General features: G+C 41.8%; 1 protein-coding gene across 1 annotated transcript; it reads left to right on the top strand.

The window, feature by feature from the left end:
- The first annotated feature begins 2,041 nt into the window (after positions 1-2,041).
- STARD8 (StAR related lipid transfer domain containing 8) lies at positions 2,042-15,817 on the top strand. Its single transcript, XM_060182666.1, is given in 6 exon segments — positions 2,042-2,191; positions 3,968-4,098; positions 4,361-4,410; positions 4,462-4,645; positions 15,497-15,525; positions 15,528-15,817. Coding segments are annotated over 6 exon segments (627 nt in total). The 3' UTR covers positions 15,611-15,817.
- Positions 15,818-18,796: the final 2,979 nt, after the last annotated feature.

Below are 18,796 nucleotides of genomic sequence, written 5' to 3'. Positions count from 1 at the left end.
TTGTTTCGGTCCGGGTGGTCTCCTTTGGTATTCCTAGTTGATCCGGGAGAGGAGAGTAGAGGAGAGAAAGCGATCTGCTGCTCGTAGCTCCGCCTCCGGAAGTCGAATCCGAGGCAACTAAAATTTGACAAGCCTGGCCTAGAGGCTTTAATATCAGAATGTGTCCAGGACCATGGCTTCATTCATCCCCTCAGCCCACCTCCTCCTAAGTTTTCTATCAGTTTGATTCAGTTATTGCCTTTCTGTAGGGAAATCTGCCTTCTTCCATAACTGCTCTGTGATGGCAAAAAAAATCTTTGGGCAGAGAAAGACAAATACATTTTAAAGAGTACGGTCTGAGGATTCCATATCTGTGGTCTCATTTCTCTGATATTCAGTTTTTACAATGAACTGGGGGTGGGTGTCATCATTTGTCTCCACAGATCTGTCAGATTCTGGATCTGTTTCTCCACTTCGAAAAGGAAGAGACAAACTAGAAAATCTCAAATGTATTTCCAGGTTCAGAATTCTATAATATGATTTGAACCTATAAGTACAGCCTAGAATCTTGGGTGACTACTGAGAATAAGAAGTCAATTGGCAGGTGGAAGCAGGTGCAGGTTTTTCTTTTGTTCTCCTCTCCCCTTCCTTTCTCAATTATCTTTATTTACTGTATAGAGGCAACTAGAAATTGAAAAGGAAGGGATTGATAGAGAGGGAGACACCTGCAGTACTGCTTCACCACTTGCAAAACTTTCCACCTACAGGTGGGGACTGGGGGCCCAAGCCAGGGTCCTTGTGCACTCAATCAGGTGTGCCACCACCCAGCCCCTTGGAATCAATTTCTTAGTCATAAAAGAAATGAAAATATATATAACTCCAGAATCCCAAGTGTCAGGTTAAGACCTGCTTCTGCTACAATTCCCTCAATTTGCTCAAGGTCACAGCAGAAGCAAGTCTTAACTTGACACTCTGGGTTCTGGAGTCATGTTATTTTATGACTTTCATGTTATTTTATGACTTCTCCTGTAGGCAATCACTCAGCCCCATATACCCTGCTCCTATGTGAGTTGCCTGTACCTGTCCCCAACATCCTGATTCCTTTTCAGCATCCCTGAATCCTAGTGTATGTGGAAGATAAACCTAGTATGGGGTAATGGAGCCATATCTATAAGCCCATTAGAAAATCAACTAAGCAGACTTAGAAAGGCTCTTGTAGGCTACATTCTCAATCTTTACTATCACCAGTGAGATTGTCTTAAAATGGAGCTTTAATTGCCATTTTTCAGGAAAAGTCTGTTCTGTCTGTGCCTCCCTATTGTCAAGGACTAAGGTTCAGGATCTTTTCTTCTGTTGACACTTTGATGTTATTGCAATACTCCATCAGGCTTTTCGACCTGCTATTCCCATTTACAGGCAACTGGACTAATTTGCCCTTCCCTGAGTATATCATGCACATTTCCCTGCCTCTTTGCACTTGTCTATTCCCTTTTATCTAACCGGAATGGTATTTCTTATCTATCCTCTTGGATCATACCTATCTATCCCCCAAGAACCTGCTTAATTTCTACCTCCACTCTGGAACCCTGTCTCCTAATATGTTAAGTGTAGTTCCTGTCCACCATGGTCCCCCCCTAAATTCTTGGCCCACTGCTGAACACATGCATTTTTCCTTTATACAGACAGAGATAGAGAGGGAATGAGGGTGAAAGAGAAAGAGACTACAGCACTAAAACTTTCTTCGATTACATGGGGGCTGTATTCAAACCTGGGTCACCTCCTGGCAATGCAGCACCTAAGTGAACTGTTTTACCGGCTTGATCACATGCATTGTTAGCATTATCTTCTGGACCAGACTGAGTCTTCTCTCTGTTCCTCTGTGACTTCATTGGGCTGACAATGCAGGTGCCAAATGAATGCTAATGACGGGAATGTTGTGTTTTTTAGCCAGCTCATTTCCACCTAAAATGCCCACCTAACGACTGAAGACAGTGTCCAAGAGCTTATGTTCAAACCTATCCTACACCACCCTTTATCTGCTTCCATTTCTATTAATAGGCCAATGCCCAAATTCATGAAGAGGAACAAGATCCCAGACTACCGACATGTTTTTTGGGTGCCACCCCTCATCCATGTGCAGCCCACAGGCCAGCCACTGCCACAGAGCATTCAGCAAGCCATGCGTTATTTACATAGCCAGTGTCTGGGTCAGGTGAGCCTTCCTGGAGAGCCAGTTGGGGGAGGTTTGTGACTGAGGAGTTAAGAAGGGGGATTTCTCTGTTCTTGTTCTTTCCTTGGTTTGGGCAGGCCCACCAGCAACTTCGTCTATCTTCAGAATAGTGATCAGGCGCCCTTCTGCCCAATTTTGTGTGAGCTTTCTGGCCCAGGCATCTTCCAGAGCCTGTTTTTGCCTATATCTACCTTTTCCTACTCATCTCCTTGGAAACCATCTTTCACCTTAGTCTTTAGCTTATAAAATGCCTTCTTTTTAATTTTGTCACTTCTACCCAGTGGGCCAGTCTGGAAGGTTTGGAAATACATGGAGGTGTTCTACGTGGGGCTATGTGTAAGCTTGATAGAGCTTAGGGAGAACTCCCCCATCCTTGGATGGAGGTCTGAGAAGATACTCTCTTGTTAGTCTCCCTCAACCAAGGTGAGCAAAGGGGAGAAACCGTCTCTCAGACTAAGTTCTTCTCTTATTGACTCTCAAGCCCACAGAAACCTCAATACTTCTCTCCATTAACTACAGGCCACATGGCCGCCTACTTTAAGATTCATTTACTCAAAGTTCACCTCACCTTCTGATCACAGAGGAGAACACACCTTATCACACGCTGCATCATACACCTCAGACCCCAGACAAGAGACATTCCAAACTATATGGCCTTTTGATATCCATCTTCTCTCTGTCTCACCCTACTGGTTTAACCCCTGTGCTTCTCTCAAATACCTTTGGAGAATTAAGTTGCTTGCATCATGGAGAATAACTGTCTTGTATCTCATCAATTCCTGTCATACCAGCCCCCTACCATAGGGGCAAGCTGACCTTTAAGAAACCTGTAATTTCTGACATGTTTGAAATATGTTCTTTGTTTTTCTATTTAAACTCTTGCCCACCTGCTAACAAACGAGATCTGAGCACGCTTCATCTCCCCGGTGTCTTTGCTTCATTTTTCGTCCCTTGAGCGAGCGAGAAAGAACCAATCGGTTGCCTTTCTGCTGGAGATCAGACCGCCAGAAAGCCTACAGTTCTAGCATCCTGATCTCTAGGAGTATCTTCATAGTTTCCCTCTAGCCCCTGCATGCCTCCTCTTCTCTTCCCTGCATGAGCCAGGTGGGCATCTTCTGCATGTCTGGAGTGAAGTCTAGGATCTAGAACCTGAGTCAAATGAATGAAACCTCCCCTGACCATATCTGTTATGAGGGCCAGTCAACCTATGATGTGGATGATTTGCTGAAGCAGTGTTTTAGAGAACTGCCTGAACCTATCTTCACCACCAAGCTCACTACAACTTTCCTACAGATCTACCAGTGTGAGTTGCCTTTACCTGTCCCCATCAATCTGCTTCCTTCTCAACCTCCCTGAATCCTAGTGGAAGATAAACATAGAATGGGGTAGTAGAGCCATACTTTTGAGCCCACTGGAACATCATCCAAGCAGAATTAGAAAGGCTCTTGTAGGACACAAACTATTCCTCCAACTCCAAATTGGAACTGGAACCCTGAGGTCTCATGATAACCTGCATATTATCAGCAGGGAATATACTTATCACCCAGAGACCTCCTAGAGCCTATATGCTGCCTTCCTTATTAGTGACTTTCTTTGGCAATGCTGTGTCTTCTGCATTCCTAGAATCAGGAGACTTTAGGGGGAGTAAGGAAGTCCTTTTGCTATTACTTCCTCACAGTGCTCCCCAAGGAACAATGGTTTGCAGCAGCTCAAGCTGCCACCTTGCTGCTTCCTGATGAGAATTGAGAGGTGCTACAGACTCTCCTCTATTTCCTATTTGATATTGCCTGTGCTGAGGAAAACCAGATGACAGCTGGAAACCTGACAGTGTGCCTGGCACCTTCTATCTTCCATCTCAACATTTCTAAGAAGAATAGCCCCTTACCCAGGTAAACAAGGGCAGGAAAGGGTAAGATCAGACTCCAAAGGTTTGCCCTCTTTGATCCTTTAGAACTACTGTTCCCAAACTTATATAAGCACAAGGGGTCAACCTGACAACTCAAAATCCTTCAAGATGTTGTGCCTTCTAAGAGGCACTTAATTTTGTTTATGACTCTCAAGCTAAATTTTGGGGAGCTGAAAGATAACTTTCTGCCATATTGTCATCCATAAGCCTTTGTTTCAACCTTTTCTCCTCACCCTTCCTTCCAGGATCAAGAGCAAACACAGTTTAGTTGGCTGGCCAGGCTCTAGGAACCTGAGTGAAAGGAGAGGAGAACAACATCACTAATCTGAGCATGTATGTCTCTTTCTCCACGGGATGTGGCACTCTGACCTGCCCAGTGGGGATTGCTTGTTGGTCTCTCAATCCTTGGACCCGGAACAACCTGTGACAGAGTCAGGTGTGCAGGCTCTGATGCTTACTTCTCAGTATCTCATGGAACCTTGTGGCCTGGCTTGCTCCCAGCTCACTCACATCTGTCAAGCTGACCTCAGGTACCATGCTTCCTTAGGTCTCTCTCTATCCCTGCCTCTGTCTCAATACAGTGAGCTCTCAGGACTGGGATAAGTGCTTTCTCTCCTCTCTCTATTGTTTTTTTTTTTTTTTTTTTTTTTTTACTTAAGAAAGGAACATTAACAAAACGTAAGATAGGAGGGGTAAAACTCCACAAAATTCTCACCACCCAATCTCCATATCCCATCCCCTCCCCTGATAGCTTTCCCTATCCCTCTGGGAGCATGGCCCCTCCCCTGATAGCTTTCCCTATCCCTCTGGGAGCATGGACCCAGGGTCTTTGTGGGTTGCAGAAAGTGGAAGGTCTGGCTTCTGTAATTGCTTCCCCACTGAACATGGATGTTGACAGGTTGGTCCATACTCCCAGTTTGCCTCTCTCTTTCCCTATAAGGGGGGGGGTCCTCTGGGGAAGCTGAGCTCCAGGACACATTGGTGGCGTCATCAGTTCAGGGAAGCCTGGCCGGCATCCTGATGGCATCTGGAACCTGGTGGCTGAAAAGAGAGTTAACATACAAAGACAAATTGTTGAGCAATCAACAAATTGTTGACCCAAAGGTTGGAATAATGGAGAGGAAGTGTTGGGGGGGTACTTACTGCAAATTCTAGTGTACTTCTGCTTTCAGGTATATATTTTGCACTAGTTTATGGATACGTGTGAACATATGCTTTATCTCACAGAACCTGGTCTACATCTTGGTTTTGGGAATTTCTTAGGAAGTGAGCCACCTGGGATGGAATTAGAGAATACTATGAAAGGAAAGGTCTCACCTGAGTAATGAAGCAGAAGGGTTGTCATTCCACACCTGAAGTCTTGCATTGATTATGTTGCGATCAGCAGATGCAATATTATTTGATATGAATTGGGAGAGGCATGCGGGAAAGTGGGCCATACCATAAGGTTCCAGGACTGGGGGAAATATAGGCTCTATATTGGAAATGTGAAGTTCCTGCTGTCTTAGGGTTCAAAAAGACAATGGATAGTTATTGTTATAATCACATTATATGGCAAGAACTTCCAATACTATGTTAAAGAGTAATGGTGGAAAGGAGACCACCTGGGACCGAAACAAGACAGGACAAGAATGACCACAGGAACCCACTAAATCACCAGTGAGTACAAACACGTGTGGCTGGAGACAGAGAGGAGAGAGGAGCCTAAGGAGAGATTAAATGTCCAGCAGTTTATCAGTTGAAACACCACCTCCACTCTGCTCCACCAACAAGGGCACAGCTGAGGGGAGGAGAGGACTCCCCAGTGACTCACCAAGTGCAACTCTGAGTCTTCATTGCTACTGCCCTCAGAATCTGGAGCGTGACAAGGAGGGACACCAGGGGACAGAGATCTAACCGGGAAACTCAGGAGAAGACCTCGGTGGCATAGCTGAGGGGCTGTGAAAGTCTCCTTGCATAACCACTGGATTATCTCTGCCACACCCTACCTTATCTCTTGGTCAGGAGTCAGTGATTAAGCTAAGAAGCCTATTGATAATTTAAAAGCCCTCAGGCTCCCATAGCCTACAGGGAAGAAAAAAAAAGAGGCTTTTAAACCACTGAGCTCCAACTCAGGGATTAAAGAACTATTGAAACAGCTGTTAACTTCCACCACTGTGAGTCCTTACTTAGATACAAGTCAATCCAGGTAATAGTGATCAATAATTTGAAAAGTACTGATCAAGATTGAGGATGAATTAGAGACAACTAAAAAAGAAGTAAGAGATCTCAAAAAGAGATTAAGAGATGCTGAAAACAACAACAGAGTCCCATGGAAGGACTTCAAAAGAAACAATATACGCATTATTGGCATACCAGAGGAAGAAAGAGAAGGAGAGGAAGAAAGCATTTGCCAATAACAGCTGAAAACTTCTCTAATATAGACAACATCAAAGACAAAGATTCAAGAAGACCAGAGGGTCCCAAACAGAATTAATCCAGACCTAAAGACAAGACATATCATACTTAGATCACTAAGCCTGCCCTGAAAGAAGTTCTGAAATGTCTCCTATAAACAATCAGACCACCATAAATAGGACATATATAAGAACACTCTAAAACTCTACAAGAATGGCGTTAAACTATCTTCAATCTTTGATACCAATAAAGGTCAATGGCCTGAATTCAACAAAACATCAAACTTCTACTGAAAGAGCTACAGCAATATATTAACAGCAACACAATCATAGTAGGGGACTTCACCACACCACTCTCTCAACTTGACAGATCATCCAGGTGGAAAATCAATAAATACATAAGGGAGCTAAATGAAGAGATAGATAAACTAGAACTATTGGACATTTTCAGAGTCATTCATCCCAAGAAACTGGAATACACATTTTACTGAAATCCACATGGGTCATTCTCAAGGATAGACCATATATTAGGCCACAAAGACAGCATCAGCCAATTCAAGAGCGTTGAAATCATCCCAAGTATCTTCTCTGACCACAGTAGAATTAAACTAACACTTATCAACAAAAGATTAGTAACAGTCCCAAAATGTGGAAGCTCAACAGTACACTTCTTAACAACTTCTGGGTCAAAGAGGAAATCAAGGAAGAAATCAAAATGTTTCGAGACTTCAATGAAAATGAAGACACAAGCTATCAAAATATTTGGGACACAGCTAAAACAGTACTAAGAGGGAAGTTCATAGCTATACAAGCACACAATAGGAAAAAAATCACAAATAAACAGCCTGATTGCACATCTTAAAGACCTAAAAGAAGAAGAACAAGGGAAGCCTAAAGAAACCAGGACAGAAATCACTAAAATTAGGGCAGAAATAAATAACTGAGAATAAGAAAACTATACAAAAGATCAACGAAAGTAAATGTTGGTTCTTCCAAAGAGTAAACAAAATTGACAAACCTTTAGCCAGACTCACAAAAAAAAAAGGGAGAAGACCCAAATAAATAGCATAGTAAATGAAAGAGGAGAAATCACAACAGACACTGCAGAAATTCAACATATCATGCGAGGCTTCTATGAACAACTATATACCACCAAGCTAGAGAACCTGGAAGAAATGAACGATATCCTAGATACCTACCAACTTCCAAAATTAAGTAAAGAGGAAGTGGATAACATGAACAGGCCCACCACAGCTAATGAAATTGAGACAGTTATCAAAAATATCCACCCAAATAAGAGTCCAGGACCAGAGGGTTTTACAAATGAATTCTACAAAACCTCCAAAGAAGAATTAATACTTCTACTTTTAGAAGTCTTCCAGAAGATTGAAGACACTGGAATACTCCCTGCCAGCTTCTATGAAGCCAACATCACTCTGATACCAAAAGCAGACAGGGACACAACCAAAAAAGAAAACTACAGACCAATATCTCTGATGAACATAGATGCGAAAATATTGAAGAAAATTCTAGCCAACTGGATACAGCAGTATATCAAAAAGATTGTTCATCATGACCAAGTGGGGTTTATCCCAGGCATGCTTGCAAGGTTGGTTTAATATACATAAATCAATCAATGTGATCCACCACATCAACAAAAGCAAGACCAAAAACCACATGGTCATATCAATAGATGCAGAGAAAGCCTTTGACAACATCCAACATCCCCTTATGATCAAAACACTACAAAAAATGGGAATAGATGGAAAATTCCTGAAGATAGTGGAGTTTATGTATAGCAAAACTACAGCTAACATCATACTCAATGGTGAAAAACTGGAAGCATTTCCCCTCAGATCAGGTACAGCCCACTATCACCATTACTGTTCAACATAGTTGTTGGAAGCTCTTGTCATAGCAATCAGGAGCAAGGAATTAAAGGGATACAGATTGGAAGAGAAGAATTCAAACTCTCCTTATTTGCAGATGACATGATAGTATACATGGAAAACCTTAGATATCCAGCAAGAATCTTTTGGAAATCATCAGGCAATACAGTAAGGTGTCAGGCTACAAAATTAACATTCAAAAGTCAGTGGTATTCCTCTATGCAAACACTGTTAGAAGAAATTGAAATCCAGAAATCAGTTCCTTTTTCTATAGCAACAAAAACAATAAAATATCTAGGAAACCTAACCAAAGAAGTGAAAGACGTGTATACTGAAAATTATGAGTCACTACTCAAAGAAATTGAAAAAGACACAAAGAAGTGGAAAGATATTCCATGTTCATGGGTTTGAAGAATTAACATAATCAAAATTAATATATTACTCAGAGCCATCTACAAATTTAATGCTATCCCCATCAAGATCCCAAGCACATTTTTTAGGAGAATAGAACAAATGCTACAAATGTTTATCTGGAACCAGAAAAAAACCTAGAATTGCCAAAACAATCTTGAGGAAAAAAAAATAACAGAACCGGAGGCATAACATTCCCAGATTTCAAACATGAACAGACACACTGACCAGTGGAATAGAATTGAGAGCCCAGAAATGAGGCCCCACACGTATGGACATCTAATGTTTGACAAAGGGGTCCAGACTATTACATGGGGAAAGCAGAGTCTCTTCAACAAATGGTGTTGGAAACAATGGGTTGAAACATGCAAAAGAATGAAACTTCTTCTAGCGTTTGCCCTTCTTCCGTAGCCAGTCAACAGCATCAGGTTGAGCCTGATGTAAAGTTTTGAGACCTCCTTTGAATGTGGAGAGGTGGCAGTCGTTGACTAAGTGGGTCATAGTCTGTCTGTAGCCACAGGGGCAGTTCGGGTAGTCTCTGGCTCCCCAGTGATGGAACATAGCGGCGCACCCGCCATGGCCTGTTCGATAGCGATTGAGGAGGGCCCAATCATAACGTGCTAGGTCAAAGCCGGTTTGATTTAAGATACTTAGGATGATTTCAATGCTCTTGAATTGGCTGATGCTGTCTTTGTGGCCTAATATATGGTCTATCCTTGAGAATGACCCATGTGGATTTGAGTAAAATGTGTATTCCAGTTTCTTGGGATGAATGACTCTGAAAATGTCCAATAGTTCTAGTTTATCTATCTCTTCATTTAGCTCCCTTATGTATTTATTGATTTTCCACCTGGATGATCTGTCAAATTGAGAGAGTGGTGTGGTGAAGTCCCCTACTATGATTGTGTTGCTGTTAATATATTGCTGTAGCTCTTTCAGTAGAAGTTTGATGTTTTGTTGAATTCAGGCCATTGACCTTTATTGGTATCAAAGATTGAAGATAGTTTAACGCCATTCTTGTAGAGTTTTAGAGTGTTCTTATATATGTCCTATTTATGGTGGTCTGATTGTTTATAGGAGACATTTCAGAACTTCTTTCAGGGCAGGCTTAGTGATAGTTGATTCTTTCAACTGTTTGTCTGAGAAGGTTTGTAGGCCTCCATCTAATCTGAATGACAGTCTAGCAGGATACAGTAGTCTTGGTTGAAAGTCTTTCTTATTGAGCTCTCGATAGATATCTTGCCATTCTCATCTGTGATGAGATGTTTGTTCTTTACCTCAGCTGACTGCCAGCTCTGTTTCCAAGAGACTGGAACAGAGAACTTCAGTGAAGGCGTAGGGGACCAGATTGGGTGACAAGACGTCAAGCGTTGACGTGGGCGAAGATATCCACATATATTGGCAGGTCCGGTCGAGCGTAGACGTGGGAAATGAACTTAGATGATGCCGCATCCCGACGAATATCTGGCGGGGCGATGTTGCTAAGAACTGGCAGCCATGGAACCGGGGTGGAACGGATGGTTCCAGAAATTATCCTCATGGAGGAATATAATTTGGAATCAACCAAGTGGACATGGGGGCTACGGAACCATACTGGGGCACAGTATTCAGCAGTGGAATAGCATAATGCCAGAGATGATGATCGTAGTGTGGAAGCTCTCTCGCCCCATGAGGAGCTGGCCAGTCTTGCAATGATGTTATTCCTTGCGCCCACCTTTGCTGCAGTTTTTATGAGATGTTTGTGAAATGACAGAGTGCGATCGAGAGTAACGCCAAGATAGACTGGCTGGGCTTCATGCCGGATTCTCGTATCGCCAAGCTGCACATTAAACTCACATGACGCCGAGGCATGGTGTAGATGGAAAACAGATGATAACGTTTTAGCAGTGTTAGGAATTAGTCGCCATTTTTTACAGTAATCAGATATCAGAGACACGAGGATGTCGAACTTTGATGCCTGAGTTGCACAGCAGATGTCATCGGCGTAGATGAACTTCCTTGAAGAAGTTTCTGGGAGGTCATTGATGTAAATATTAAATAGCGTAGGAGCCAGAACAGAGCCCTGGGGGAGGCCACTTGAGACAAGTCTCCATCTGCTAGACTTGTCACCCAGATGTACCCGGAATCTTCTGTTTTGGAGAAGAAACGGTATAGTGTTGGCCACCCATGGCGGCAGGCATCTTGAGATCTTGACCAGGAGACCACGGTGCCAGACCGTGTCTTAGGCTGCTGTGAGATCATCAAAGACAGCACCGGTCTTTAAATTCTTCTGGAATCCATTTTCAATGTAAGTTGAGAGGGCCAGGGCTTGTTCGCAGGTAGATCTTCCTGGGCGGAAACCAGCCTGGGCGGGTGATAGGAATTTCTCTGTAAGATGAGAAATACGTGATAGAAGCAGCCTCTCAAGGAGTTTGTAACACACGGAGAGGAGAGAAATTGGTCTATAGCTGGCAGCCAGTGTTGGGTCTTTCTTTGGTTTCAAAACCACTATGATCTTCGCACGACGCCAAACTTTGGGCATAGACTCAGATTCCAAGATGTGGGACAGGAATGAAGCGAGCCACTTCTTTGCCGCGGGGCCCAGGTTAAGAATGAGTTCTGGGTGATGTTATCATAGCCAGCAGCTGTTCCCAGTTTAACCCTCTTCAAAGCGTCTTCCAGTTCAGACAGTGTAAAAGGGAGAGAGTTTTGGAGATGGACAAGATAATCTGAAGTGGGATGACCACTCATGGAAAATTTCTCTTTTCCAGACTGGGTCGATCTTAGCACGTCCAACTTGAGTTAGGTGACTGGCCACTGAGTTTGGAGATACGGGAGGATGGGAGACGGGAAGGGGTTCCGGCTTCCGGCACCCAGTCTGTGAAGAAGCTTCCAGGCCTTCCTACTTGAGTGGGTGAAGTTCAGACTTTCCATGAGTTGTTGCCAGCGGGCTTGGCGTGCTGCATCCAGGGAGGTAATGAGATGGTCAGCCACATCTGGGTCGACCGACATACTGCTTTAGTAGTTGCTCGCATTCAGCATCAAGACAAGGCATATAGTTAGCACGTCTCCCACGAGGAATGGCTTGGGAAGCTGCTTTGAAGATGGCTTGGCGGAAGCGACTGTAGGAATCTTCAGAGGGGATAGAGTTAATTGGAATTACAGGAATAGATTTTTTGGTAAGATCACTGAACAGACGCCAGTTTGCTTTCCGAAAGTTCCATCTTAGTTTCTCCGAGCACAGAATCAGTGGGAGCTGGAGACCAATGTGGATGATTGGGCGGTGATGACTGTGCGGGAAGATCTGAGAACTTGTCTCGTAGCAGGAAAGGCTTGTCCGTTGACTGTGCTAATCCAGCATAGGTCGGGTGACGAGTCTTTATTCCATCTAACACTGTGAAAAGAGCCTGGTTGTTTGGGATCGTATTAAATAGGGAGAGGTCATTCGCTGAAGCCCAGTCGGCTTAGAGCCGTCAGCACGAGTGGAAGAAAATCCCCAGTCTTGGTGATGACTATTAAAGTCTCCAACATAAACGGCTGGGTGATTCGGGCTAGGCAGGACCTCGTTATCCCATGAGGCACTGGGAGGCTTATATACGTTGATGAGCTGAATAGTTCCAACAGTAATGGTGTCGTAGAAGGTCGAAGAGGCCGTATGGTAAACGTCCGCAAGACACGATTTGGCGTAGATAGCTCGGACATGTTTATGATGGAGATTACAGCGTATTAAATCGAATCCACTGATGGTAAATCGAGCAGCTTCATCGACTGCTATATGTGTTTCTTGTAGGCAGATAACATCTGCCTGATGCCGTATCGCCAATTGACTAATAAGAACGCGTTTGGCAGTGGACAGCCCCTCAACATTAAGTTGGAGGACTCGAAGAGCAGGACCAACAGCTTGAAAGCTGGCAGGAGCTGCTTGTTGCTGGCTTTGAAAGTGACTGGGATCCATGTGGATTCAGTCGGCTAGGAAGGATCGTCAGTTTCCCCAATGAATGGGTGCTCACGGGATGCACCACTAGAAGGTCCATCCATTGCATCCCAGAATGAAACTGAATCACTGTATTTCACCAAATACAAAAGTAAATTCCAAGTTGATCAAGGACTTCGATGTTAGACCACAAACTATCAGATACTTAGAGGAAAATATTAGCAGAACTCTTTTTCCGCATAAATTTTAAAGACATTTTCAATGAAACAAATCCAATTACAAAGAAGACTAAGGCAAATATAAACCTAAGGGACTACATCAAATTAAAGAGCTTTTTCACAGAAAAAGAAACTACTACCCAAACCAAAAGACCCCCTCACAGAATGGGAGATCTTTACATGCCATACATCAGAAAAGAGTTTAATAACCAACATATATAAAGAGCTTGCCAGACTCAACAACAAGACAATAAATAACCCCATCCAAAAATGGGGGGAGGACTGGGACAGAATATTCACCACAGAAGAGATCCAAAAGGCCGAGAAACACATGAAAAAATGCTCCAAGTCTCTGATTGTCAGAGAAATGCAAATCAAGACAACAATGAGATATCACTTCACTCCTGTGAGAATGTCATACATCAGAAAAGGTAACAGCAGCAAATGCTGGAGAGGGTGTGTGGTCAAAGGAACCCTCCTACACTGCTGATGGGAATGTCAATTGGTCTACCCTCTGTGGAGAACAGTCTGGAGAACTCTCAGAAGGCTAGAAATGGACCTACCCTATGACCCTGCAATTCCCCTCCTGGGGATATATCCTAAGGAACCCAACACATTCATCCAAAAAGATCTGTGTACACATATGTTCTTGGCAGCACAATTTGTAATAGCCAAAACCTGGAAGCAACCCAGGTGTCCAACAACAGATGAGTGGCTGAGCAAGTTGTGGTATATATACACAATGGAATACTACTCAGCTGTAAAAAAAAAATGGTGACCACCGTTTTCAACCTATCTTGGATGGACCTTGAAAAATTCATGTTATGTGAAATAAGTCAGAAACAGAAGGATGAATATGGGATGATCTCACTCTCAGGCAGAAGTTGAAAAACAAGATCAGAAATGAAAACACAAGTAGAACTTGAAATGTAATTGGCATATCGCACCAAAGTAAAAGACTCTGAGGTGGGTCAGTGGGGAGAATACAGGTCCATGAAGGATGATAAATGATATAGTGGGGGTTGTGTTGTTAAATGGGAAACTGGGGAATGTTATGCATGTACAAACTATTGAATTTACTGTTGAATGTAAAACATTAATTCCCCAATAAAGAAATTTTTAAAAAGAGTAATGGTGATCGCGGATAGTCCTATCTAGTCCCCGTTCTGAGGGAGAATGCTTTCAGCTTCTGTCCATTGAGTATGTTGGCTGTAGGTTTACTATAAATTGATTCCACTATCTTGTGGAGTTTCCCATCTATTCCCATTTTTTGTAGAGTTTTGAGTATGAACGGGTGTTAAATTTTGTCAAAGGCTTTCTCTGCGTCTATTGAGATATTCACGTGGTTTTTGGCTTTCCTTTTATTTATGTGCTGAATGACATTGATTGACTTATGTACGTTGATCCAGCATTGCATTCCTTGGATGAATCCACTTGGTCATGTTGAATAATTTTTTTGATATGCTGCTGTATTCGGTTGGCCAAGATCTTGTTTAATATTTTGGCATCTATGTTCATCAAAGATATTGGTCTTTAGTTTTCCTTTTTTGTCATGTTGCTATCTGCTTTTGTTATCAGGGTGATGTTGGCTTCATAGAAGGTAGAAGGGAGTGTTCCTGTTTCTTCAATCTTTTTAAAGCATTTTTTTATATTTATTTTATTTATTTATTCCCTTTTGTGGCCCTTGTTTTATCGTTGTAGTTATTATTGTTGTTGTCTTTGTTAGATAGGACAGAGAGAAATGGAGAGAGGAGGGGAAGACAGAGAGGAGAAGAGAAAGATAGACACCTGCAGACCTGCTTCACCGCCTGTGAAGCGACTAACCTGCAGGTGGGGAGCTGGGGTTCGAACCGGGATCCTTATGCTGGTCATTGTGCTTTGCGCCACCTGCGCTTAACCCGCTGCGGTACAGCCCGACTCCCCTGTTTCTTCGATCTTAAGGAAAAGCTTTAGAAGTATGAGTAATGTTTCCTGAAGGTTTAGTAGATTCATCTGTGAAGCCATTTTGTCCGGAAATTTTGTTGTTGGCTAGAGTCTTAATAACTCTATTTGTCTGTGATTAGGTTTCCTATTTCCTTGAGCAACACTTACTTTTCAGTATACAAGTCTTTCACATCTTTGGTCAGCTTTATTCCAAGGTATTTTATTGATTTTGCTGCAACAGTGAATGGGAGTTATTTCTGGATGTCTTCTTCAGATTTGGTGTTTGCATAAAGAAATGCCTGATTTTTGTACACTGATTTTTTTTTTTCCTCTGGCCCCCAGGGTCTGGTTGGGGGCTGGCAAGGGCGCACTTTGTGAATAATAATTTAATTTTTTTCCTTTTTTTTCCTCTATTTTCTAACCCAAATTGAGTTATAGTCACATTCTTGGTGTCACAGCTAGCGCCCCTTATTTACTATCCTGCTAAAGGTAAAAAATCCTACCATTTCCAGCAGATGTTGTTGGCACTCAAGCCACTAGCAGCTTCTCAGTAGCTATCTTGCCTCCGTTGCATCTCTCCTCTCTTTAAGGAAGAGCCCATTATTAATGCCTACTTGCTTTTATTCCCTAGGGGCCGTTCTCCTGACTGGTATGACAAACTGCGCACTTTTTTGCCATGGATGTGGCAAAGATTCGTGACTACTTTGTGACCCTGCAGACAGCTTGCCCTGAGACAAAGTTGTGAGACTTGTTAGGTCCCCAGAATTGCACCACCCTGACCTTCTGGCATTAAGGGTATAAGCAGAGTGAGCAAAGTGCAGACCCCAGATTCTGCATCTAGATGGAGAGTCAGGCCCTCATAGCCTCCATTAACTGTCCTCCATACCTCTCAAAATTCCTCTGTACAGCCAGAAAGGAAGAGTGAATTTCAGTATCCCATCTACTCCTTTATTCCTAAACTGTTGTTATATATATTTTTTGGGGAGGAGAGATGACCTGAGCATCAATGACTTCCTAACATGCATGGGAAGACATGGAGAGGACTATGTTCTCAGGTCTCTATTAGATAGAGCCATTATTTTTTGATGATATGGTCCATTGACACTTTGACAGGAGGTTCTACTATTGTCTTTGAGCCTAACATTGATCCTGAGCTTGGTTTTCAGAGGAATTGTCTTGAAATAGAGCAAAGCACTGAGTAGCTTCATCTGTTCAGTTTATATACATATGACGATCGTTTTTATGAGACTGAGAGAGTGGATATTGATGGGCATCTAATATGTGATATGGAGTTGGGTGACTTGCAAGTGGGTGCCATTTCTTAATTCTTAAGAGAACAATGAGACAATTTCATCTGGCTTGGACTCTATGGAGTCCCATATAGTCTGTGGTCATGCATTGCCTTCTCTATGAGTAAACCGGTTCGTTCCAACCATGTAAAGCAAGTAGAAGCAGATGGTGACAGAGACACTTAAGCTGTGCTAGCATCCCTTTTCTTTTTCTTTCTTCCTGCAGTAGCAGGTTGACATAATACCTCCTTCAAGTAGAGACCTTGCTCTTGGTTAAGATGGTGCCTAGTGTGATCTCTGCCAGTGGGGCACAATCCAAATCTAATTTATCTTAATCACAGGACATATGGAAAGTCAAAGGTCATTCAGAAGGTAATTAGTGCACTATTTTTCTGGCTGAATAAACTCGAGTTAAATTGGTACCCCACTAATATTGTGATTTTTAAACCTGTTTTATATCATAATATAAATCTGAGTTCGTGTACATATAGATAGTTAGATATATAGATACACACACACACACATATATATATATACACACATATATTTGTCATCTCATGACTTTACCATAAGTTGTAAGTAAGATAGCAGGTTGGGGAGCCTTGGAGGTCAGATGACTTAAAATAAAAGGAGAAGGCAAAGAGTACATATGAATAGTACATATGAACCAGCTGCAGAACAATAAATAACTACATTCATTTTGATTGTGTGCTTATCTTCTGAGATTATAGGCTCAGTTGAAGTGTGTCTCATGTACAGGGTCAGTGGCTTTGAGCCTCACTAGTATTAAATTCACGTCTGGTGCTATGAGATACTTCTCAAGAAAATAGAAAAAGATACAAAGAAATGGAAAGACATTCATGTTTATGAATTGCGGGAATTAACATGGTTAGAATGACAATTCTACTTAAAGCCATATACAAATTAAATGAAAGATCCCACCAAATTTTCTCAATAGAGCAAAACAAAAGATACAACAGTTTAACTGAAACTTACCCAAGATAACCAAAGCAACCCTGAGGGAAAAAACTAAGAATGGAGGCATTACAATTCCTGAGCTCAAAACATGCTATAGAACCACTAAAATCAAAATGGTCTGGTACTAGAAACAAAATAAACACACAGACTAGTGGAATGGAATCAAAAGTCCAAAAATCAGCCCCCACAGTTATAGTCAATAAATTTATGACAAAGGTGCCTAAATAATAAAATGTAAAAAAGGAGAACCTATTCAATAATGTCCTGAAAATTGGATTGAACATGTACAATAAAACTGGACTTCCATATTTCACCATATAAAATAATCAACTCCAAATAAATTAAAGATTTAGAAGTTAGGCTAGAAACCATTAAATACCTAGTGAGAAACATAGGCAAAAAAGTCTTCCATATGTTTGAATGTTCACAGATTCAAATCGAATTTCAAGGAAAACAAACGTAAATGTATATCAATGGGACTATATCAAACTGAAAAGCTTCTACATGACAAAGGAAATCACTACCATAACAAAGAGATCACTCATGGAGTGGAAATAGTCTTTATGTGTTATACATTGGCCAGAGAACTGATAACTAAATAACTCATCAAGCTCAACAATGAAAAGATAAACAACTGCAGTGAAAACTGGAGAGGAAGATATGGGAAGAATCTTTTCCAAAAAAGAGTTACAAAGAACCAACCAATATATGAAAAAATGTTTAAAGTCAATGATGGTTAGGGAAATGCATATTGAAACAATGAGATAACACTTTACACCAGTAAGAATGTCATATTAGAAAAGACAGAAAATATACTGAAAACTATGAGTCATTATTCAAGGAAATAGAAAATGATACCAAGAAATGGAAAGACATCCCATGCTCATGGATTGGAAGAATAAATATCATCAAAATGAATATTCTCCCCAGAGCCATATACAAATTTAACGCAATACTTATCAAAGTTCCAGCAAGCTTCTTTCAGAGAATAGAACAAAAATTACAATCATTTATCTGGAACAAGAAAACACCCAGAATTGCCAAAGGATTCTTCAGGAAATGAAACAGAAATGGAGACATCACACTCCCAGATCATAAACTATATTATAAGGCTATCAACATCAAAACAGCCTGGTACTGAAACAAAAATAGGCACACAGACAAGTGGAACAGACCTAAACCCCCACACCTATGGACATCTAATCTTAAAGAGGCCCAAAGTATTAAATGGAGGAAAGAGGCGCTCTTCAATAAATGGTGCTAGGAAAACTGGGTTGAAACATGCAGAAGAATGAAACTGAACCTTAACTCACTGAAAACAAAAATCAACTCCAAATGGATCAAGGACCTGGATGTTCGACCAGAAACTATCAGATACATAGAGGAAAACATTGGTGGAACACTGTCCCACCTAAACCTCAAGGACATCTTTGATGATACAAACCCAATTACAAGGAAGACTATAGCAGAAACAAATCAATGGGACTACATCAAATTGAAAAACATCTGAACAGCTAAAGGAACTATCACACAAACAAGGAGACCTCTCACAGAATGGGAGAATATCTTCCCATGCAATAACATAAGACAAGAGACTAATCACCAAAATATATAAAGAGTTCAGCAAACCTAGCAACAAAAAAGTAAATGACCCCATCTAAAAA

This window comes from Erinaceus europaeus, chromosome X, assembly GCF_950295315.1.
Source record: "Erinaceus europaeus chromosome X, mEriEur2.1, whole genome shotgun sequence".
In the NCBI taxonomy this organism is placed as follows: Eukaryota; Metazoa; Chordata; class Mammalia; order Eulipotyphla; family Erinaceidae; genus Erinaceus; species Erinaceus europaeus.
The sequence above is the reverse complement of the archived record's forward strand: the minus strand, read 5'-3'. Positions and strand labels throughout refer to the sequence as shown.